At 41.4% G+C, this 24,337-nt stretch overlaps 2 protein-coding genes across 2 annotated transcripts in view; both read right to left on the bottom strand.

Moving 5' to 3' along the window:
• On the bottom strand, positions 1 to 20,327 carry LOC139722534 (uncharacterized). The gene is made up of 14 exons (XM_071633822.1): positions 19,439 to 20,327; positions 18,921 to 19,032; positions 16,492 to 16,633; positions 15,957 to 16,097; positions 14,475 to 14,583; positions 11,693 to 11,803; positions 10,458 to 10,755; positions 9,224 to 9,706; positions 7,627 to 7,817; positions 6,856 to 7,038; positions 4,108 to 4,542; positions 2,169 to 3,024; positions 1,439 to 1,543; positions 1 to 344 (listed from the first exon to the last, which is right to left on the bottom strand). Exons 1-14 carry the CDS (start codon positions 20,027 to 20,029, stop codon positions 1 to 3), a joined length of 4,101 nt encoding a protein of 1,366 aa, XP_071489923.1. The 5' UTR covers positions 20,030 to 20,327.
• Positions 20,328 to 24,000: 3,673 nt separating this feature from the next.
• Positions 24,001 to 24,337, bottom strand: part of LOC139722535 (uncharacterized) — a 99,327-nt gene continuing 98,990 nt past the window's right edge. The window contains exon 5 of the mRNA XM_071633823.1: positions 24,001 to 24,130. Within this exon, the coding sequence (XP_071489924.1) occupies positions 24,092 to 24,130 (39 nt within the window). The 3' untranslated portion in view covers positions 24,001 to 24,091. The remainder of the gene's footprint in view (positions 24,131 to 24,337) is intronic.

Genomic DNA, 24,337 nt, shown 5'->3' with positions numbered 1-24,337 from the left:
TTATGATATAGGAGGCAAGGGGGAGGAGGAGGAGGAGGAGGAGGAGGCCAGAGATAATCGCCCCGAGAAGTCCCGCTCCGGTGTCTTGAGGAAGTAGCTGGCGTTCACGTGCCTCGAGAGGGCGTTCTGCGCCATATCACTGTTCGGGAACACTGCCAGCACCACGTAGTTGGCGGACTGCTCCGATTTGTCCACCTGGCCTGTGCTGAGGGCCTGAGAGAGTGGGCTGTGGTTGGGCAGCCACTGCAGGTCCACCCCGTGGCGCAGGAGATCGTCCAGGTGGGTCAGAAGGCTACCGCAGGTGGTGTCGGGGGACATGGCACATACCTCCACTATCTCGGACCCTACAAAGGCACAGGAAGAAGGAGTACACTGTTGCAGTTGCTGTTCATTTTCAGACGAGCTATGAGTGTATCATCCATAACACTTATACCTTTGAAAAGCACAAATGAAATTCAGACATTTTCCTATATACCACTGGTCTCTTGAATGGTATGCCACCATCTGTAATCAACTTCAAATTGACCAGATTTCTGACGGTTTTTTGGTACATTGAATGGGTTAATGGCAGAACGACTAACACTTCTTCCAAATGATATCCATATATTGTTTGTGTCAGCAAAATCCATCACTGTTTGTACATAGTGAAATTGTCGGGATTCTAGGTTTTTAATAGGTGTTTCTGTCACAAAGTGAAAAGTATCTCAGTTTTTCAAAGGGGGCATGATACTGCAGAAGCTGAGAAAATCCAACTGTAGATAATTTTACTTTTATCATATTCACGCTTTTAAACAATCCACTGCAGTCCTGCTTATAGATGAGAGTTGCAATGTTCCTTTAATTATTTACAAAACATTAAACCTATCATCTAGCATTCTTCAGGGCAAACGTTAAGCAAGAATCAAGAAATGAAATAAATTATGCAACAATCAATCAATCAATCAATCAATCAATCAATCAATCAATCAATCAATCAATCAATCAATCAATCAATCAATCAATCAATCAATCAATCAATCAATCAATCAATCAATCAATCAATCAATCAATCAATCAATCAATCAATCAATCAATCAATCAATCAATCAATCAATCAATCAATCAATCTTTTCACTTCTTAAACTCCTATACTGCTTTACAACTATGTGGATATCAATGTCCTCTTGGATACTGTAAAACCAGAAATGTTTGTGTGCATTTTAATTCTGCAAATTTTGTGAGAGTCAAGATTTGCAAAATCAGAATGTACATAAAAGTTCCTGTCGACACTATGTGCATTGAATGCCAGTGGCCATTCGTAAAAAAATTCATGCCACGAAAAAGACTGGGGGTTCCAATTTTCGAAAATTTATGTTGCGAAAAATATCTTGCTTTACAGTAGGCCCATAATGACAAGTCTTTTATTTCCTTTGCTAGTTCCCGGTGTCCTATGTCTTACCATGGCTCTCCGGACTCTCTGATACCACTAGGCTGTCCCCTTGCACCTTGCGCTGTCTCCTCGGTGCTTTGGACTGTTTGGTTGACTTTAATGAAGGCCTCATCCCTGTGTGGGGAGGTAATAATAATAATAATAATAATAATAATATCATCATCAAAATCAATCCCTCATGTTCATCCCTCATCTTGACGTGAAGAGTCGTGACATGATGATGTGTCTTCAATGTCAGATCGATATCTACACATTATCGTGATTTACATAGAATCCAAATTCATAAGTGACCGTTTCGTTCTTTGATATACACATTGCCAAGTTTCACTGGGAGCACAGCAATTCGTATTTGATGGAAAATTTGATGTGATTGTGATGTGGACAAGGGAATGCATTAATGTACCCCTCTACGCATTGATAGCTAGATCAATATACTCTAAAACAAGGAATGTTCGCGTGCATTTCAATTTCGCAAATTTTGTGAGAGCCAAGATTCCCAAAATTAAAATGCATGCAAAAGTTCTTGTCTACAAAATATGCATTGAATGTTAGAGTCAATTCGCGAAAATTTCATGCCGCGAAAATATTGTGTTTTACAGTAACCCTTTTCTCATTACATAGCTTCTCATGGATAGTGAAGTCTTCGCTTACGAAAACAGAGCCAAAATAGGGTAAAAGCATGGAGTGAAAGGAGTACAGATGAGCTTGGATAGAAGCAGAAATGTCATTCAGCACCAACCTTTGTCTTGACTGCCAGGTCTTTGGAGTTGTGGTCCAGGACTCTGTGATGGTGACGTTCCTGGGCTGTGCAGCCCCTGAGGTAGCATACCGACACCCATCCCGAGACCTGGACCGTAGAATTCCCTTGGCCTGGCCCCGTGTTGCTGGTCCAGCCCATGCCCTCTCCGCTGGTGCAAGGGATTGTAGCCCATCATGGTCTGGGGCACCATGCCTGGGGCCCCTGCTACACTGCCTGGACCGGTGCAAGGCACAGACTGAGAGTAGGACACACCTGGCCCCAAAAACTGCGGGGACTGTGGCCGCTGGCTGCCCAGGAGCCCCGGTCCCTGTCCTAGAAGCTGCTGTTGTTGTTGTTGCTGCTGCTGTTGGCTGACAACTGTCATGGGTATGCTGTGGATGGACTGGGAGCTGGGTGAGGTAGACCTTGGCACTTCCCCAGGGCTAGCCAGGGTGGGGCCATAGTGAGAGGTACTCCCGCCCTGGGGCAGTTGGGACTGGTAGAGTACTGGTACACTCTGATGGGAGGTGGAGGAAGTCTGGTCCATGGGGGCTTGGTATACAATCTGGGGCTGGCCGGGCTGCTGACCAGGAGGCTGCTGGGGGGACATCACCCCCATCCCGGGGAACCCCTGGGTGGAGTAGTAGCCCTGGGGTGTGCTGACTGCTCCCTGTTGGTTGGAGGGATATAAGACACCGCCAGCTGACTGCACTAATTGGGGAGGCTGGCTGGTGGGTGCAGGCTGCTGGGGATGGGGCTGGGATGGGGGCACACCTTGGACGGCTTGGGGGCTGTAGAGGGCAGAGGGCGTGGCTGCTCTGTAGGCTGCAGGTTGAGGCTGACCACTGTACAACACCTGACAATATCAACAAAGAGCATAAAGATATTGACGAGCAGGGGAGGAGAGTACAGCAGAATATTCCAACTAGCTGTCGGACAATGACGAAAGGTACAGACATTTAAAATCAACAATGCAGTCAAGTTGTATAGGGTAGAAAAAGTGTAACTCATGTCCTCACGAAACAAAACATCAATTATTCCTGATGAGAAAGTCTGTTTTCTGATATTCTATGCAATCTGATAAATGTATTATTCATGGCTCCTTTTTATTAACAAGCACACTTTCAGAGGGCTGCTATCAAATACTATCAGCAGTTATTTTTCCTTTCCCATTAGACATAAGATACTGTCATTTGGTCCACCAAAAAAAAAAAATACTGCTTAAAGGACAAGTTCACCTTCATAAACATAAGGATTGAGAGAATGTAGCAATATTAGTAGAACACATCATTGAAAGTTTGAGGAAAATCAGACAATCCGTTCAAAAGTTATGAATTTTTGAAGTTTTTGTGCAGTACCCGCTGGATGAGAAGACTACTGCAGTGTATGAATAACTTAGATGTCACATGCGTACAACAATATAAGGAAAATATAAAGAGAATTTCACAAAATTCCATCTTTTGAAAAAAGTACACATTCCCCTGACTCGTTACCGATAAATGTTATGGGTAATATTATTCCCCCTGCCTTTAGAAAGAGGCAAGTCAATTGCTCTTTTATTATGCGAAAAAAGTGAAAATATGTTGAATTTTCTTTTATATTTTCTTTATACTGTTGTACGCATATGACTCACAAGCTGTAGTAGTCTCCTCATCCAGCGGTTCCAACACAAAAATTTAAAAAATTCATAACTTTTGCATCGATTGTCCAATTTTCCTCAAACTTTCACTGATGTGTTCTACTAATATTGTTGCATTTTCTCAATCCTTATGTTTATGAAGGTGAACTTGTCCTTTAACAAACAAAGTAAATACTTTGTTTTGTTAATATGATGACACAATTTAGATGTAATATATGTATACACCACATTTTAAACAACACAATAGGACAAGTAACACACAAGCTATCAGCACAACTTGAAACAAATTTTTATCTGCACCTGCTGATGTGCTTGAGGAATGCCTGGTTGTTGCCCCACCCCTTGTTGCTGCGGAGCTTGATGAGGGGCTGGGGCTTGGGATGCAGGACCATGGGGGAGTATGCCCTGTGGGGACGGGGGTAGCCCTGCACCCCCTCCCGACCCTCCATGTCCTCCGGACAGCTGGCGGATCATGTAGGGCTGGTTCATGCCCTGCTGTGTCTGGAGCTGCAGCAGGGGCGGGTGCTGCTGGGGGTGCGGGTGGGGCAGCTGCGGAGGTTGTGATGGGGGCTGCTGAGCCCCTCCAGGCGGCTGGTGATGTGGCTGCTGGTGGTGGGAAAGTGGTATGGGCTGGTGGCTACTTGCTACACCCCCAGGAATGGGCTCTGATTCCCCACCTGAGATCTGCCTAGTCAGAGCCAGACCCTGTAGTTGGCTGCTCAGATCAGCATACTCCTGCACAAACAAACGAACAAACACAACCCCAAAACGTCACCTACAAATGTAACTGATACATAAAAACAATGATTTGAGTGATACATTTTATCAGAGATAAAGCAAATTAGAAAATTGGGCTCATAGACACAATTCTACATCCACACACTCAGTGACAGTCTATATTATTGCAAACCAATTGTCAAAGAATTTTGTGAAACACTTTGTGCTTCAATGTGTTGCCAAACAGCAAGAGCAATTATTTGAAGATAGATTAAAAATTCAAGCAAATACAAGCAAACACTGGTCAGAATCAAATGTTAAACTTTCATTAATATGCCTTGATTTGCATTAACAAGAAAATCTGGATTATGAAGAAAAAAAAGACCCACATAAAATAATTACTGATAAATTGATAAATGACTACAAATGGTAATGAAAACAAGGATAGTTAACATGAGCTAAAAATACAAGAAACAAAATAAAGACAGCATGCTACAAAACAATACTACTATCATGAATTTCATGCTTGTGTACACAGCCGCTCTGCATGTTACATACAGCACATGGAAGCTGTAACTTGACGTCATAGGTCATTTAAACCAGTGACAATCTCAAAGTGACTTGGAGAGACAGTCTGAAAGTTATTTGTCCAGCAATATAGAGCAATCAAAACCATGCACTCACAGATCTTCAGTGGTAAGTCTATATGTAACAGGCAAATGTCCATATACTGTAATTATATCATACTGTACATGCCATTTATTCATTTAGTCAAATTTTGTGCGAATCGGGACTTTTCGACAAGTTTGTGAGTGGTGAAATTCGCAATCGTGACGTACAGTACCTTGGTAATGAATGGAGAAATGTATGCATGCATGCCACATTTATGTCAGAATCAGAATAGATATTTTTTGTGTTGTTTAATTCACAATTAGCACCCAACATGTCAAACATGGGAAAATAAAAATATCCCCCTAAAAAAAAAACAACAACAACCCCCAAAAACATGGCATATACAGTAGTCATGACAAGCACACAGATAGGCATTGTGATGTACTAAATGATTAAAGTGGAGAAGAGAAGAATATAAATATATCAATTCTTTGCAGCCAAAGTTACAAGGATACACAGTGTAGCACTGGCAGGCTACAAGGGGGAAGAACATGAACAGAAACTAGCATGAACGCTAAACAGTCATTACAGAGCTACTAGGATTCTACAACACATAATCTGCTCTTTTGAAGAATCTACCACAAATAGAACACCTCAACTCCATCTAAACCAAGATGACTACGGCTCATCAAGCCTACATCTTGTGTTTTATCATTTCAACGCTTTCTCTTCAATCAACTGCCATTTCACAGTCTTGGTAGACCTCTACCAGGACTCAAAAACAGCCTCAATACAGAGCATACAAGGCTCTAGAACACAGAAACTTTGATTGGGTTCCACAGCACAGGAAAATTGAAGGCTTCACAGTGGGGATCCCCCCCCCCCCCCTAACAAGATTTACCCATCAACACTTGGGATTCCATATCATATAGACAAATAATGGGGATTCAAGGATACAGGCAGGTTAACTTCAGATTCTACATGATGTAGGCTGTACAGCTTAGGACGATGCAGCAAATATACATCTCATGACAATTTGAGACTATATAGCATCAAAAAATCTCAACTCGGGACTATAAAAAGGATACAAACAATAGACATAGGATTTACTATGTGCCATTTTGATTCCAAAAGGGGGAGAGGGTTGGGTTAGGTCTGCAGTGTCTCTGGAATTTAATGTACGATCTACAGCATGCAAGCAGCTTAAATTGGTATTCCATAGCACATAGACAACTGGACTGGACTCCACTGCACACACATAAAAATGGAGCTATGTGTTACACAGAGAAGTCTATGTAGCGTATAGAAAGTATCAAGGCAACTGAACCTGGGTTTCTAAGTCGTAAAATTGCAGAATTTCTAGGATAAATCCAGCAAAGTAGAGCAAAGGACAGGTTTTTGTGCAGACACTGAGAAAAGTTCTGATATATATATATATAGATCTAACTACCAGTACACTTCACCAGCAACTGCTCTTTGACTACACAACATGATCGACACAGTGTAACAAGAAACCAGAAAGGAGTACTACTTTCACAACAGCCATCTAATTGTTGCACCAGACTTTCCACACAAACGTACACAATTTGACCATGGTTGGATACTAAAATGCAACGTTTGAGCGTGGCTATTGCAACTGTAACTACAACTACGAGACAAGACTGACACAGCGAGGCTAGGTAGCAGAAGCTAGCTAGCTACTGGAGGGGAGGCCCCTACCCCAGAGTGCTGGTGTTGGACCATGACAGTCTGTGGCTGCTGCTGGTGCTGGTGCTGGCCCTGATACGTGGAGTGGATCGAACCCTGGGCTGGGCTCTGTCCGTAGCCCAGCGGACTACCCCCCGCCGCCCCGCCCAGGGGCTGGCCAAAGCCACCGAGGGTGGGGTGATTGGATGACGAGACCTGGTTTGTGAGTCAAAGTTGGTTAGTGAGGAAGAGATGTGGGCCAGGGCAGAATTTCCTCATTCTCATCAATATCACTCCTACAGGGAGTTTTAGTATTAAACAATCTGACCAATATCACACGTGAAGGAGTTACAATTATGGAGATACTTCCTTTTTCCACTGATTACTTTACATGCTAACAAAGTGTACATAATTACATATTGTGTGAATCTATTCCCTGTCAATATTCATTTACCTTTCTCTCTGACATGACTTTCGAATATCACCATCAAAAGACTACTTGTACAAACACCAGTCCCACCACTTAACATAAGACATATCATCTTCATAAACTGCAAACCACGATCACGCTCAGCATCGCTACCTCACCCTATTGCCCACACCATCACAAATGCAAGAAGATATCACTACTTGATGCAAACAGGTTTCAATTGATTTCCCTGGTATCCCACTTTGATTTACAATATTCTACTCAAAATCATCCCTATAACCTGAATATCTAACCTGGACGACACATGTAATTCTAACATAACCTGGAAACTTTAATTTCCTGTATGGGGAGACTGCAATCGAAGCACTACTCACTATTGCCTGACTGTGCTGCGCTAAGCTCGGCTGGCTTCCAAGCTGCTGCTGATTGGCCAACTGCTGGGCGGTCTGAGTTGAGAGGGCGTGTCCCGACACGCTTGGCTGCAGCTGATTGGACGAGGGTGTCTGAGAGTTGGGTGGAGAATGGACCACCATGGGTGTGCCATCTTGGTTTAGGAATGGAGTGCCTAATAAAAAAAAGAAAAGATGGAAAGAACATTTGTCGGGAGATCCATGCGAGACTCGGGTCTTCATCATCTGCAGACTAATCTATCAAATGCCTTCTTGAGATGTAATCTACTGGATTTGACAAAATTGCTTGCAGAAGAAAATCTCTACCCTTTCGATCCTATGGTGGAAAATATTTTAAGTGGTATCATTCTCTTTCTACTCATTCAAGTAGGCTACTTATCATCAAATACAACGAAAATGATAATAACTATTCAGATTAGCACGGAGCAACAAATACAGCAGGGCCTAACATTAGCAGTGGCCCGGGGCAACTAAAAATTAATGGTGGGCCACTGCACTTTTCAAAAGATCGTCTTTTCGTGGTCTAATCAGGCAGCTAAAATTTAATAAGAATCTTTACATTTCCATTTACTTTGGGCCACTACATTTTTTTGTCAGGTCATCAAAATTAAAAATTCAATTTCAAGGATTTTAGTTGGCCGAATGGGAAACCAAAGAAAAAAATTAATTGTCAAGCCCTAAATACAGTCATATAACTAGTCTGCCAACATCAAGACTATTTAAAACCATTAAAAATTGTATCTCAGAGCATGTTAACATCATGTACTTGTTGTCTTTTTTCTGTGTAAAATGAGTCCCACAATATAAAAACCCCCCACACATATACACATACAAACACACGCACACACAAGAAAAATGATGTAGGAAATAAATGTAGCTGGAAGCCAAGTCATATCGAAACAATGTAATATTTTTTCTTACATCTTCTATCATGAGATCACTGTGAAGCACTGCTCTTTGAATTCAAAGAATCCTGAAAGTTACCTCAAGACATTGCTACACAATCCTCACCAGTGTGCTCATCTGTTATTATGAAGTCATCTACGAGCAATGCTCTTTGAAATAAAAAATTGATAATGACATTTTCAAGAAAAAGATGAAAATGTACAATTTGGGTCCCATTAGGACCCCTACCCACCCCCCTCTCCTGGGTCCAAAGGGGGGCACCCCTGATTCTGCCATGAACAAACTTGAAACTACAATCATCAATGTACTAATTCATAGTATTAACTTAGTTCTATCACTTCTGGTTCTAGAGAGGAAGATTTTTTAAGATTCCTTAATTTTGGGGGATTGGGCCCCCCAGGTGGGGTATGATGCCCACTTTAACAAATCAAGATCCTATCCCCCTGGGGATGCTACCTGCCAAGTTTGGTGAAAATTGGTCAAGGGGTTTTTCAAGAAGAAGATGAAAATGTAAAAAGTTTACGCACGACGCACGACGGACGATGCACGACGGACGCCGCACGAAGAGCGATCGCAATAGCTCACTTGAGCCTTCAGCTCAGGTGAGCTAAAAAGTCCTGATCGTTATCTAAACACATAGCTACACAATTCTCACCAGTCTGTGGGTTGATGATCACGCTGCCAGGGGGAACATTCTCTATATTGGATGTAGCAAACAGAACTGGTTGGCCGATGCCAGGTCCCGCGTGTTGAGGCAGTGCGCCCTGCTGTACTATGAGGGGTACCCCAGCGTGCGTGTGAGGCTGCCCACTCTGGCCCTGGTGCTGTTGTTGTTGCTGTTGTTGTTGCTGCTGCTGCTGTTGCTGTTGCTGTTGCTGCTGGGTGGCCAGGGGCAGCAGCTGCGGCTGGGTCTGGTAGGCCTGGGCCCCGACGCTGAGGGGGAATGCACTGGTCCACGTGACCTGCGGGCCCTGCTGGAGGGAAGGCTGGGAGGAGTAGGGCAGGGGCGGCTGCTGCTGCAGCTGAGAGGGGGCAGGGGCCTGGCTAATGGGGCCTAGAGTGGGCTGGTAGGGGGGATAAGGGGAGACGAAGCTTCGCACTTGGCCGTGGGGGCTTGTGGCACCGCGGTCCACTGAGTCTGTGAACAAAGCACACCAGCGAGTGTGACAGCAAACATATCATAATACACTACATCTCAAACAAGTCTCCAAATTCAGCAGTACCGCACATGGCAAATGACTTACAATAAACTATGCTGACATTTTACTGCACAACACTCTGTTCTATTTTTTCTATAAAACATAATGTATGTTTTGAAACATTGCTCTGACCTGCAGACAGTGAAAGGTACTGCTATTCAATTTGATTTTGATCTCTTGACAAAATAATTTGTGCACACCTTTTTATTATTCCGGTTGGGGGAGTGAGTGTAAAAGAAATACTTTAAAAGCTGTTATTTTTGAGAGGATTTAATTTTCTCAAATTTCGCGAATCTCTGTTGGGCTGCAAATTCAACAACATGCAAAACTATTGCTATGTACACAGGAAAAGTTGCGTGCACTGATACCCTCAGTGTCAAATCACAAAGAAAACATCTTGTGAAAATGTCTGTGACCTTCTTATTCAAGAAAATATCTTTGTGCAAAAAATAACAGACTTTACACTAACAGGTAAACAAACTGAACACTGCACGCAAGTTTTGCAGCTGATAGGAAGGACCTTCTGATGCCATACATAAAAACAGACATACATTACAAGTGTAGACCATAAAAGTTTTGTTTGATGACAGCGTCAGAGTAGCATCAGTGCCTGAGGGATACAACTTGGGTCTTGGGAGGCAGTTCAGCCTTGTACCTCGTCACGCAGGTTCTCTCCTGCCACTCACTCACCCATGGGGTGCAGCTTGCCCAGGCTTCCGCGGCTGCCGAGGCTGGAGCTACTCCGGCTGCTGGCGCTGCTGTCGTTCCGCAGCAGCAGCTTGTGGGACAGGCTGCCGGCGAAGCTGCTGGCCTTGGTGACCGCTGGGATGGACGGCCGCTCGGACCCGCTGGAGTCCACGCTGCTCCACGGCCGGTCCTTCTGCCAGTGGGAGGAGGAGGAGTCGTCGGATGTGCCGCTGTTCTGCCGGCTGGTGGCCTGCAGGATACTCTTTGGTCGGCTGGGAGGTGGCTCCACTGTCAGGCACTCCTGCAAGGCGGTCACAGGGAGGGGAATAACATTATAGCCTCTTTCGTATAAACACATACGCAGGTTTACTGTATCAGTATTTAGGACAAGCCTCCCCTTCCAAACAGTAGTATCACTATAGTGTAGATGTAGAGTGGGTACTCCTTTCAAGTTGGCATGTTAACATTCCTAAGACTTATATATTCCGTGCTTGGCTGACAGATGACATATATATGCAAATACACAACACCCTATGCCAAATGTTGGACATGCTGGTGACAACTGCACTCACACAAAGTCAACAAGTGGTTGCAAGTGGAGCTCCAGACATGTGGATAGTGGTACATGCTTGCACTGATAGAGTGGTTGCCACATGACATGCATTGCCAACACCATTAACTGCAATAATACCGACTCGACGATTGATACAAAGGTTTGACGGTTACATACACACACAGAACAGGCAAAAGTTGTGACATTTAACCTCAAGACATGACATGCACATTACTCAAAACATCAAAGCTTATGGCAAAGAGATATCACAAGTTCACGGTAAAATTCCATAAAGGCCTCTGAAAGTGTATAGCACATTTTCTCATCGGATTAACAGGGGCAGCAGAGTACATGGGTCAATCAAAATGCCTGTAACCTGACAGGGCCACAAGGCTATAATCACATGAGTGTCTTCAGGCATGAATGGTTTCCTAGCATGTGCTGGAATGATTTGATTGAAATGGGAACTGGAATTATATATTTCTATTTCTCCTGATTTCTATTCAAACAAAGAGATTTATGTGTTCCCATGCCGAGTGAAATCATGAAAGACAAACTGATGAACTGATAAAGGGGTACCACTACCATAAAGTCGGATATTAGACATTACAAGTGAAATTCTCTGCACAGGGTCTGTGAACGTGTGACAGGCATACTGTTTGACACGGATCTAGCGTAAACGTACCGTAGTTACCTCTTGGTTAAATATTCTGGCTCTCGCCCTCTCATACTCCTCATGCCTCTCTTCAAAGGACTTGCTTCGTTTTTCGTCTTTTAAATCGCCCTTATCTTGGCCCTATAAGAACACATCCAGAAAAACAAATAAAAATGGAACGGAAAAAAAAAATCGGAAATGAAAAGGAGAAATCAAATGATAAAAACAAGGCAACTTGAGTAAAAAAAAAAAAAAAAAAAAAAAAAGGAGAGAGGACAAGAAAGGGATATGAATCATCACTATTTAGTGGCCATGCAATTAAACACCAATCAAGGTCATGGCAACCTGAATCTGAGGAGAAATCAAAGCATAGTTGAAACGGCTGCTGAAGAATTTTCTGAAGTGAGAGGGGCACACTTGGCTTTCCATACATGACTGCCAGCTTTTACAGCATAGCCAAGTGGAACAAGACGTCGTGTGTGCTTCACAATGATTCTCTGTGAGCATAAGATTTCTGACATCATTTTCCTTTTTTTTTTTCTTCTAACAAGTCAGAAAAAGAAATTTACACATGTGACATTGCGATGTCGGCTGAATTCTTTGAACACCACAATATACCTAAACCACAAATGTTCAAGGTCGTAACCAAACATACCCTAATCGTGTGTTGCTCAGATATCATATTAATTCTTGGTACTGAAGGACAAGCTATCAATGTACCTGATCTCATCAATAACCCAGTCATTTTACTTTCATATGCCACAGTTGATGAGCATATGTCAAACAGAAGAAAGGAGCACATAAACAAAATCTATGCTTGAGCCTAGAAGCTTGTCAATTTTTCTTCCCCGTATATGATTGGTTTGACAGATAGACTGTACTAGCTAATCAGTCTACCCAGTCTCATTGTGAACAAAAAACTACATTCATTCTGGGGGAGGGGGAGAGGAGGTAAAGTTCATCATACACAGTCAGTGGTTAAAATACATAATGCAACAGCAATACTGCCCCATTTAGATGCAGAAAAAGAATAGTGAAAGGAGATGTAGGCCCTTCTACACAAATTAAAGCTTTCAAGGTCGATCTTCTCTGGGCAGAGAAATTTGGTCCACTAATCCTCCTTTATTTATTTATTTTTTCCATATAAAGCATGCTATAGGTAGCTTACAGAAATCTCCAGAGTTCATAGAAGAATGTCCTAAGTTTGGAAACATGGTAATATACAGATTTCATACAAAAAAGGCATCTGAAATTCAACATTAATTTTGTACAGACTGTAAAATTGAATGGCATATGATTTTTGCAGATAGAAATTCATGCAGCACATAAGAACACAAGCAAATATGATCCATGCACAAATTTACACTCTGCATTACTACAGCATAGACATGCACCAGTAAAAAAAGATGATTTTTTTTTTTTTTTTTTTTTTTTGGTCTGTAGTGTCACACAACACTGCAATTGTGTGATATAAATCAAAGGCAAACATGAATGTAACGGAAGAAGCACCAGGAAGCACCAGTAATGCTGCAGACTTTTTAGTCTTTCTGCTCAAATTTTACAGGTAAATTGTGCAGGAATCATGAGAAAAGTTTCCTGCACACGCTTATTACTTCCAAAATAAAGAAAAAAATTATACAATGCAACAAACATCACTGCAGGGTTTTCGCAAAACTGAACAAATGTAAACAAGTCATGATTTTGAATAGTGCATAACATTGACATGGCATCACAGCAGTTCAAATTGCTCCTTCATCGAATTTCATAAACGTGAAACTTTTCCCTTGTGAACATCCCCTTCAGAACAGTACTCAAAAACATATGAAATATATATGTCTTGCACGCCTTTTTGATGCGAAAGAGTCTTTTACTGCCTTGAAATGAAATGTATAAATGATTATCCAATTAGTGAAAAGAGCAGTTATCCATGGGCAATGTAATCATCTGACTGGGTCCTTAATTTCAGGCAACAAGACCAAGTGCTATATTTGATGCTCAACTTAATAGAGAGAGTGTCATTCATATGCTGATCTGTCCCATTGTTCTGAAATGTTAGGTCTTTATATTTGTTAGTGTGTTGTTGTTGTTGCATTTAGCTATTGCTATTATCATATCTTATGGGGGGGGGGGGGGGCTCTTATTTCATTTCAGTAATGAAAGACTAATTTTGTATGCCTAAGAAATCCCCTTTTTACTGCATGATTCTCCCAATATAGAATTTGACAGAAACTCTGAAAATGCTCACAAATATCTGCTATTAGATTACGGTACTCTTAATGTGCTTTCTTCTCTATCTGGATGCGGGATCATATCTCTCTCTCTCTCTCTCTCAGAGGAGTATAAGAGTGCCATCCTGTATTTCTTTCATTATGTTTTGATATTTTGTGCTATCAAATAATCTATCTACTCTCTGTTCGCAATGGGAGTCATAATTTCAAAACAGATCATCAAAGTATGCTCTGTTGACTGTTTAATAAAAATGAAATATTGTAATGAGATTCACTGTGCCTTTATACCTTTGAAAAAGAAAGCTCCCCCCCCCCCCCGCACGAATGAAATGTATGTGTCCATGTTACATTTTCCAAACAAAAGGAATTTATGTCCTTATATGCAAATATTGTACACGAGCTTATGAAATGGCATCGACACAGGTGATATAATGCCTCTTCCAGGGGTGATCAGAAAAATACTCTGAATTCTGCCATAAGACAGGGTAGGAGTTAAAGTTACACCATTATGAACTTTGAACTTTATATCACCCCCATCCTCCTAAGTTACTGAAGAGGTCAAGGATCAACCAAACTCATCCTACCTCTTCATCCTTGTCATCGAAGCTGGTCGTGTTGTCTCTCTTCAGGATCTTCTTGGCCGTACTCTCCATCGGCTCTTCTCTGATGTGCTCTCTGAATTTCTGCTCAGGTCTACGAGAGGGCGAGAGATTTCAGCTTCATTTATCACAGCAGTCATACAAAAAAAATAGTGAATTGACCCCAAAACAAAAAGATATTTCACACAAAATAAAGTCGCTGATGCACAAGAGAAAATTCCAGGAAAGTTGGACTAACATCTGAAAGGTTGGCTCTATTAAAGGGAATTTAACTCAAATGTACATGTGGATTCAGTGACTGCAAACACATTAGTAGTACACAGTGGTGAAGTTTGATGAAAATTTCTTGAAGTTTTGGTTAAAACTACACTCATACTTTTATCTTTATTCCAATGAATCTGCTCTAGTTCATATTTGCACAATGCAACATTATGATACTGAGGTGGATGAATAAATGTGACTGTCATTACAACACATTTTCGAAACAAAAGTTTCATTATTCGTACAGTATTTTTGTCAAATCATTTCAACAAAATACAAGTTTGATTTTCTTAATCCAGGTAAAACTACAATCGCTGTTTGAGCTCACAGAAGAGGATACAACCTGCCTTTGTGGTACCTTGCTGTAAACTGTTCACTCATGAAAAAACATCCATTCAAATCAATCACAATCTAAACAAGCCAAGTTGAATGTCATATTCTGATATTAGATTGCTATGATTACAGAAACAGTGTCCTAAATCTATTCTGGAATTTGGAATGCTTACCTATCTAGGTTTGCATCCACATACTTCATGGTTGGGGTCTACATAAATTGCATATCATGACTACTGAAATCAAATTCTCATTGATAAGTTGACAAACTGCAGCGTAGAGGAATAATTCATTGCAGAATTCCATCTGTAGTTTAGGTATACTGACAAACTTCAAATACCATGACATTTACAGTGTCAGCTGGCAAAGTGGGCACAAATTTCCCCAGATTAGCAAAACGTTAGTCTGATCAGCTCGATGAAGCCCTACTAGTTGGCACAATGATATGAAATGATGGTATTTTTTGATTTACAGGCAGCCGAGGATAACATGCAATTTGTGCAGAATCAGTAACACGGCCACACATTTCCATGTTCGCGCAAGATTTACTGCCATGCTCTGATGAATGTTTATGATTTATCAAAATAATTGTGATTCATCTCCCCTGCCATCTGCAAATTGCCTGGCGGGACGAGATTTATGCGACAGACTTTGAGGTGGAATGGGAGAAAAAGAAAAACATATTTACATCCAAAGGTTGTCAAACGGGCATAGCTTTTCTGTTCTGTGCCACAGGCTTGTTAAGTCTCACCAACTGGAAATCCTGAGGTATGGTATGAATACATTTTGGCTAAATATACTGATAGAAAATAAAATCAACGACAGCCCGAATGACGAGCCAAGACAAGGATGCCTCTTCATGGCGCAACTCACATTCTTGTGTTTGGTGTTTTGTTCACAACCACTGCTTTCCCTGATTGGTCAACGTTGTGGTCAAGGCCAAAGTAGGCGGCAACACGGTGGACGATCATCCGGTGGTATGATGTCATGGAGGGGAACTTTAGCATGTGTTCGCTGCAGATGAAACAAAGATTTACATTCTGATGATAATCTCTGTGTATGCAAGTGACTGAGAACCCCGCCTTTACTGGCTGAGCTAAAAAAAAAAAAAAAAAAAAAATAGTTGGATACATTATTTCTGAGATTTTGGTCTTAAATATCATTGTACCATCAGCTTTGAATTTAAATGTGAAATATAAGAATAAAAGGCAAAGAAAATTAATATGGCACAGTGAGAAAATTGAAGAACCTCTTCACACATCTGAGCATGTGGAACTACTAGTATTGGCCTAGAATGGTTTCCCGAACAAACCAAAGCAAGCACTAGCTCAATTAGGTGGAGCCGCTACTCTTCTTCACTCCTTGATATTACAATGGGCAACAGCTTTGAGATAAGGGATACACTCACTCGGACTGAATGAACCTGGTGAGTTCGTTCTCCAGTTTGAGCAGCATTGTGCGGTCATTGGCTTTCTGCAGGGTGTCCACGATGAACTGGTGGAGGTCCACCCCACTGGAATCTGTGTAGATTTCCCTCTCCTGGCTGGGCTCTGGGGAGGCACGGAAATATAAAGTACAGACATCAATTGAGTGTGCGGTGTCTTTAGAAGATCTCAATTCTCCACAAACAGTGTACACAGATGGAGACAAGAAAAGTATTATTATGCAAATTAAGCTTTCTCTTAATGAGAAAGAACAAATGTAGTGCACTCTCATAACCCAAACATTTGTTGAACAGAGAGGAAAATATACAACATAAATATACTCTTGCAGAGTAGCTGTCACTGCTCACACATCGAGTCGTCTGTTTCCCCCAGAGTCACGAGTCTCTCAAATGAGACAATGCTATCCGTTGCACACATTTGCTCTTCATCACAACTGCATTATCTTTGATGGGAGGGTATGGTGTGATTTGAATGTATATATAAAGTCATCTGATTCAGCATCATATGCTAGTTGTTATGACGCAAGACTGAGGAAAATTCTGAATGTGGGGGACTGCAAATACATGTTCACATCTAATCCCAAGAGCCACCCCCTCCACTCTATAATTTGTGCGAAACATGATAAATCAACTGCCCTGTGATATTAAAGAATGTCCTAATAGCCAGTTAATGACATGAAACCCCTAAAATAGCACAGATTACCTCTTAAGCATAGGACATACAAACAAAATGTAACAATTTGAGATAAACCTCTGACCTTCATCAGATTCTGCCCCTTTGAGATTTGCCCAAAATCCAATTAATAAAGTGACACAATCTACGTCATCCCTAGTAGTACTGGAATCATAAACATTGAAATGTCAGAATCTGACCTTGATCACTATCTGACCCCGGATACGTTCACCAGAATTTGCCCAAAATGTCATCAGTGAATGAACATTTCATACTATACTCATATACCAAGTTTAATGAGAACATAAAAAAATTGGGATCCTATGATCCTAGCCATAAATTAAAAAACACCCACACAAACACACATACACACTCAAACACAAGCTCCCTTATTTACCTTGTCACATTTCATCCTTGCACAAAGCCTGATGAAAATCAGATCATTTATTTCATCATAACTCCTTGAATTATGATATATCCACCATGAATCTAGGCGGACGCCCCACAAGCTGAATGCCCCTTCAACCCCCTCAGCATGGAGGCATTCGAAAATAGGTCAAGAAAGCATGTTCATGCACAGCCTTTGGAGGATACACATGGGTGGGGCAAAAATGGAAATGACAGAGCAAAGAGAGGGAGACAAGATCAATAAATATGGAAAGATAGAGAGATAGATAGATAGATAGATAGATAGATAGATAAATAGATAGATAGATAGATAGATGAATAGATAGATAGAGAGATAGATAGATAGATAGATAGATAGATAGATAGATAGATAGATAGAGCAAGCTGAAGAAATCCAGAAACTCATCAAAGGATGTACCATCGACAAGAAATAAGAAAACAGTGAAAAAAAAAGAAAGATGATGATATCAAAATTTCCGAAAATGCAGGGTAGAGAGATGCTGATCACGAGCTGTGGGTAGTTGTAATGCTTAGCTTTTTTTTAAATCTCTTCAGAATGAGAATGTTTCCATATCTGGCAGTTTCATACCTAGGAGTGAATTATTTGATTCCAGCAGGTCAATTGACCATTCCTTTGGAAAAAAAGAAGAAAAATTAATCACAGTGACTTCAGTGTGCCTCCAGGCCCTTTCTGCCTTCCCTTAGATTGCTAGTGAAAGTCGAGCCAGGAAGTAACTATCTTGAATGGTGCCGGTTTTCCTATAACCAGCCTGCAGTCAATTAATCACCTCTTGGTTCTTCTCCTCTTCTTCATCTCATGCAACCTTAGCTCTTTTCTCTACTCCCTCTCCAACCCCTCCCCTCCCCCTCCCATCATCTACATGAACCTGACCCGATCACAACAAGCCTGGGAGCAAAAGGTCTAGTGATACCATCGCATGCTAACCCTCTCCCTGCCGCTCACATCTTCTAACTCAGCCCCTCCTCCTCCATTACCCCTCCCCTTCCCCCTCCCCATCTCCCTCACCCTCCCCCCTGCCCATTCCCTATCCCCCTCTTCACTAATCTCTCCTCTCCAAATCCGGGAGTGGAGAAAAGGGTCTGATGATACCATCACATCCTAACCCTCTCCCTATCCCTCCCCCACCACCATTCCCCATCCCCATCCTAAATCCCTCCTCTCCATTCCGCTCCTCATTCCCCACCCCAAACTTGAATCCTCTCTCTTTCTCCCCATCCCCCATCCAGCATCGCCACTTCCCCTCTTCCCCCCATGAATACACCCAAACAAACATAGATCTCATGTTGTCACCTCTTGATAGCGCTGGCTCGCTACGAGCCTCCAGACTGCCCTGCTTGTGCACTCGATTCGACGGCGTCTCACCACTCAGCTGGTGAGGCAGCCTTCGTATCCTCTTGTCATCCTAGGAGAAGGAACAAGACAGGGTCACGTGGGATGAGCGTAAAACACAAAACTGTTGGCTTACGCGTTGAAACCAACACAGGGAGAGAAGCTTAATTTGAATGGAATACAAGACATTCATCGGTTTATGTGTTTAATCTTTATGCCATTTTGACAGCATCACGATGTAGTGGAGTACATGTATATATCTATCAAAATAGCACACTATTACTTGATTACCAGTTGATTTGCAAATGTAGGAAAAATAGCGAATAACTCTTGAGGGAATGAACCCTATTGTAATTCCTTATAAATGACAGATTGCCCTTTCTGTAAACAATCAACAAACAAGCAAAGAAAAACAGGGGAAAACTGGGCAATGGAAAAGTCATCAACTCTCCTCTTCCTACATATCAGCAGGTTCTTACCTCACCAAAGTTGAGTTCAGGTGTAGACGGTGGTGACATGTCATCTGAAACTGGTTGACTCCGCAGAAGAAACTTCTTGGCGTTGGCCCTCCGCCTAGAGGGGGTCTCTGCCTCCTCCTGGCTTGCTTGCCTGCGCACCCGTGGCATCCCTTCCCCCTCCGACTTGACCCCCTCCTCTGACCCCATCCGCCGGCCCAGCTTGGGGTTGCGTCCACCTCCAACCTTGCTGGAACAGTCATGTTTCTTATTGTTGCCCTGCCCGTCAGAGTTCTTCCCGCCCGGCGAGTCCTTTTTTGTTGACTCGAAGGAGCGTTCCTTGCGGAGACGCCCCTTCCCGTTCCCCTCCTTCCCTTTTTCCCCATCCTGGGATTTATCAAATGAGTTTTTCTTGGTCAGCATGGCGTTCCTCTTACTGTCCTGTTTCTTCAGGTCATTGTTCTTGGCACCGGCAGGTTTGGGATCCGCCTGCTTACCTGTCTCCGACTTGAAGTTCGCGTCCGGTGCATCGATGCGTATCTCTGTGACCTCATGGGGCACATCGGGCACTTTCTCCTTGCCATTCTTCTCTCCTATACTGATTTTTGGATCCATAGTCGCTGAGATATTCTTTTCCCCCCTTCCTTCCTTTTTTTGGTTGTGGTAGCTGTACCTTGGTATTGATCCTACAGCACTGGCCCTTGCTTATGTTCAATATATTCAGGCATCTGGAAGCAAAAATACAAACAGAGAGTGATGAATGTTAGACTCACTCCTAATCTATTTCATGCATGTGGGCAAAGTACAAAACTATCACAAAAATAATTCAAGATTGATAGCATCATTCAAAGTAATCCTACATTCGTGTTTAGTCGCCCTGAATGTACACAACATAAAAGTCCTAACAATTCAAGAAGAGAATACAGAGTCTGTTGTAGAACTAAATTGTTTTCTCCAGTCTAATCATGCAGACAAATAATAATTTGTCTTTGTCTTTGTCCTCTAAAGCGGTTTCCGATTATCAGGTGAAGACTGTACATGTATATGTGACCCGCAACAACAAAAGGATCTCAAAGTCGCGGGAGCTCGATTTTCTGAAAATGACATGATATTATTCCCTTACTCTTCTACTTTAATATCATCCATATATAACACGACTCCTAGAAATACTTGGTTGCTGAGATATTGATGATTTTATTAGAGCATGTCGAACAGTTTAGGAAATTACAATTTCGAGAAAACCACCTTTAAAGTTTTCCTTCCGACACAATCGTGATCAAGGGGAGGCAAGACAGTTTTCAACTCTTGACAATAGAAGATAATTATGCTCCTAGCAACCGCCGTGATGTTCATTCAAGCTTAGTGCCAGCGGTCTATGCATGATCACTCCCTCGTTGCTAGGGGTGGGTGGAGTCTATGTGCGGCGCTAAATCCAAACTGTCTTCGGACACGTCTCTGTTCCGTTGAAAGTTGGAAAATAATGGCCCAGAAAATGCTAATTTCTTGCCTTTCCTTGATCATGGAGCTTCATAATTTCGGCAGATGATAGATGATACATTAGACTAAAAAATTACGCCAAAAACAGAAATCCGATGGTTTTCATCGCTTTTGATGATCTGACTTCAAACTCAGTTTTTTCAGCTCATGCGTCAGCGACTTTCAGATCCTTTTGTTGTGGCGGGTCACATATATCTATGCAGTTCCAGTTGAGAATCTTATTTCACATTTTTAAATGGCACATTAAGGGAACTGCTCACTGAACAAGTACTGTCGAACATGAATAGACATGAGGCTTTGAGATGTGTCACATGGATGGACCCGACTGGTTTTCCGACATCTCTGCCCCTATCTTCTTGCTTGCGTCATCAGAGTAACATGACATGATTCTTTTACTCCTCAGTTTGGTTTGGACCACAATCTCATTGATTAGAGTTCTAATACTCCCTAATCCTATCTAGTTCTAATCTATGCATACAGAGGTAGCTGGTTAATGAATCTGGAAGCTGCTTTTTACTAAAAAAGAACCCCCCCCCCCAAAAAAAAAAAAAAAAAAAAAAAAAAAGAATCCATGGCATATGCACAATGCCTCCTGGTACAATACGGGATTAACTCTTTGTGTGTCCATAAGGGTATTTTCGCCACCCAAGCCACTCATTTCATTTCCATTAGGCCTGCCTGGTTGCGCTGATTTGCTAGAACAAGGGTTAACCACAAACGGGGTCTCCAGCGGATCAGCTTTTGCTGGCAGCTCCTGAGACCGAGTATCGCCAGAACTGACAAATTAAATCAAACCTGTATGACGCTAAGAAACAGGGACAAAAAAACAAAACAAAATAAAACCCTCCCTCATGAAGTGCAACATCAGCAGATCAGCTTACAGGGCACATGGCGTGCTGAATTCATGTCTGCTATAAATATCTCAAATCCCTTTATTGTTGAAAATGAAGCCCTGATATTGCACATTTAATTATTCTTCCTGAAGTGAGATGGCAGACTGAAGTGTGGGGTTTTTTACCACACAAACATCAGAGAGACACCTTCCTCTTCTGAAGCATCATTTCATCATAATGAAGTGCTGTGACCTTTATCATTCTTGGTTCGAGCTTTTTAAGGTGAGATTCCGCTCCATTCCATTCACATAGACTTTCATATAACAGATTGCAATTTAACAAACAATTGTAAATTTTGATAGAAATTGCACATATGAAGTGAAAAAAAGTTCTGGAAATTTGAAGTTTTAATGTTGTCATAAAATAGTCACAACTACATATGCAAATGAAATGAAGTGATGATTTTATCACCTAGCAATTCTCTCATTGGTTTGAATGTGACAACATTATATAAATTATGATTTTGGTAATTAATCTAGCATTTAGCGACTACAATCCCTACATCATAAAAAGTCACCAGTGCCATATTTATGCTACCCTACATTTATTCAATGAAATAGATAACCTACTGTTTTAAAGTTTGATCGAACAGAGGAGAAAAGTAGCACAGATTAGTGGGCAGGTCAGTGGCAGGCTTGTGATCATGACATCACTGCCTATCACTGCTTATTAGTACAGATACTAATTTGCATAATATGCTCATATGGCCAATAGCGATGCTTCCTAAAAGCAAATGAACAAACAAACCAACCAGGGACAACAGCAATTTAAATTTCAATGGCATTCTGCTCTTATGTCCAACTTTTAACATTGCTAAGTAGTACAGAATGCTCATATGGCCAATAGCAATGTTTTCTAAAAACAAATGAACAAACAAACAAACCAGGGACAACAATAATTTAGATTTCAATGACATTCTCCTCCTATGTCCAACCTTAACAACACTTTTGATGAGGAGGGTGATATACAACATAATTTCAAAGAGAGTAATAGTTAGACATGGTTATATTGGACATCATAATCAGGCTGCTCTAGATAAGAGCACAATTTTTATTTTTCATTCCCAAGACATATACTTTCAGCAAAATGTCTAACAGGCTTTGCTTGAATTATGAAATAATGAGCTAATTTAGGCCTCTAATTCAGTACTTGAAATGAGCAACACATCATACAGCACACAGCTTAATGCTCTGAGTACGATGATCATACATTGTATAACAACAACATATTACAAGAACTCTAGTTCTCAATTTCTCTTTGATATCATTCAAGTAAGCTAGATACTTTAAAAGCTTAGCTAGAATAAATCCCACAGGAGGTGTTGGGTGCGTATGCCTGTAGTGCTGAAAGCATCTTGATAAAGTTCAAGTACTGATCTACAGGGATGCCAACCTTGTAAACAACACTACAGTACTCTGATGGCTGAAAAGGTGTATTTTGGCAGAAAAACAGTATTTGTACCTTTTAAGCAATAGTTGTGTGTATTTACACAATTTGGGATACACAATAATATTGTGTAAAATATATATATATATTTTTAATGTAACCTGCAGTTTTTTGGGCAACAAACAGTACAAAATACTGCAAAATAAGTAACAGCTGGCATCTCTCGATCTATATAAGACCACAATTAACTAGAAACGTTGCTATGGTAACTGGTATGCCTCCACCATATTGCATTGTTCTCCTAATAGCTCTACAGTACATCCTGACAATGCGAGACGATGGTTTGACATGATTGGCAAAAATCTGGAATGACATATATTCAAAAGTTGGGCACAGCTACAAATGTGCTGAGTGTTTACATTCCTTGAACCAGGTTTCATTTGGATGGCTGAATTGTTTCAGAGGGCAAGTACTTGGGAATTTGAGCTTTTAGTTGACCTTTGACCTTTGCCTTTTTATGACACTATCCAATTTTCATGACAATACTATTGAAAGATATTTTCAAAATATGGGGGAAAAATTGTGACATTTTAATATTTTCACTTGACCTTTGACCCCATAGCCCAAATCTTTTCTTTCAGAATCATTGTGCAGTAATGCATATATTACCTTTAGTGTATTTTAATCAAGTGTACACATTGAGTCCCATAAATCTCCAAGGTCTGGTAAAATAGTGGAATTTTAGTTGTTGTTTTTTTACGCTGCTGTCATACTACATGGGAGGAAAAGTTATTGCATACTTGCCATTCTATCAAGATATCTGGCATGCTCTACTTGGACGCATGGATCGATGGGAAATTGGTTTTGCATATTCTTCTATGTACAGGTGAGTCCGGCCATGTCAACCTCGGGTCCACCCAAGATCCTTGAGCATTTGTCCCTACAAATAAGAGAAAAGAGAATGGACAATGGATGACGCTATCTTTTTAAACTTAAGTTGTCATTTCTCTTCAAAAAGATGAAATTTGACGCATCATGAGCGACTAACAGAAGAGGGGAGGTGCAGACTGACAAGCTTTGAAATATCTTTTTTTTTTTTAATGGTAAATCACTGTATATGCCATACATTTCACAAGTATGCTATTTT

Source organism: Diadema antillarum, unplaced genomic scaffold, assembly GCF_040938485.1.
Source record: "Diadema antillarum isolate AM-2024a unplaced genomic scaffold, OU_Dant_1.0 scf00000167, whole genome shotgun sequence".
Lineage (NCBI taxonomy): Eukaryota > Metazoa > Echinodermata > Echinoidea > Diadematoida > Diadematidae > Diadema > Diadema antillarum.
Note: the sequence above shows the minus strand (reverse complement) of the source record. Positions and strands in the feature narration are given on the sequence as shown.

What these genes read in the sequence shown, in the direction of transcription:
- LOC139722534 (XM_071633822.1), bottom strand. Translation starts at nt 20,029, where the DNA reads ATGGATCCAAAAATCAGTATAGGAGAGAAGAATGGCAAGGAGAAAGTG. An exon ending in TCCAACACCAGCACTCTGGG is followed by an intron (nt 4,543 to 6,855) that starts GTAGGGGCCTCC and finishes TTGTTTGTGCAG; the next exon opens with GAGTATGCTGATCTGAGCAG. An exon ending in TTCCTCAAGCACATCAGCAG is followed by an intron (nt 3,025 to 4,107) that starts GTGCAGATAAAA and finishes TGATATTGTCAG; the next exon opens with GTGTTGTACAGTGGTCAGCC.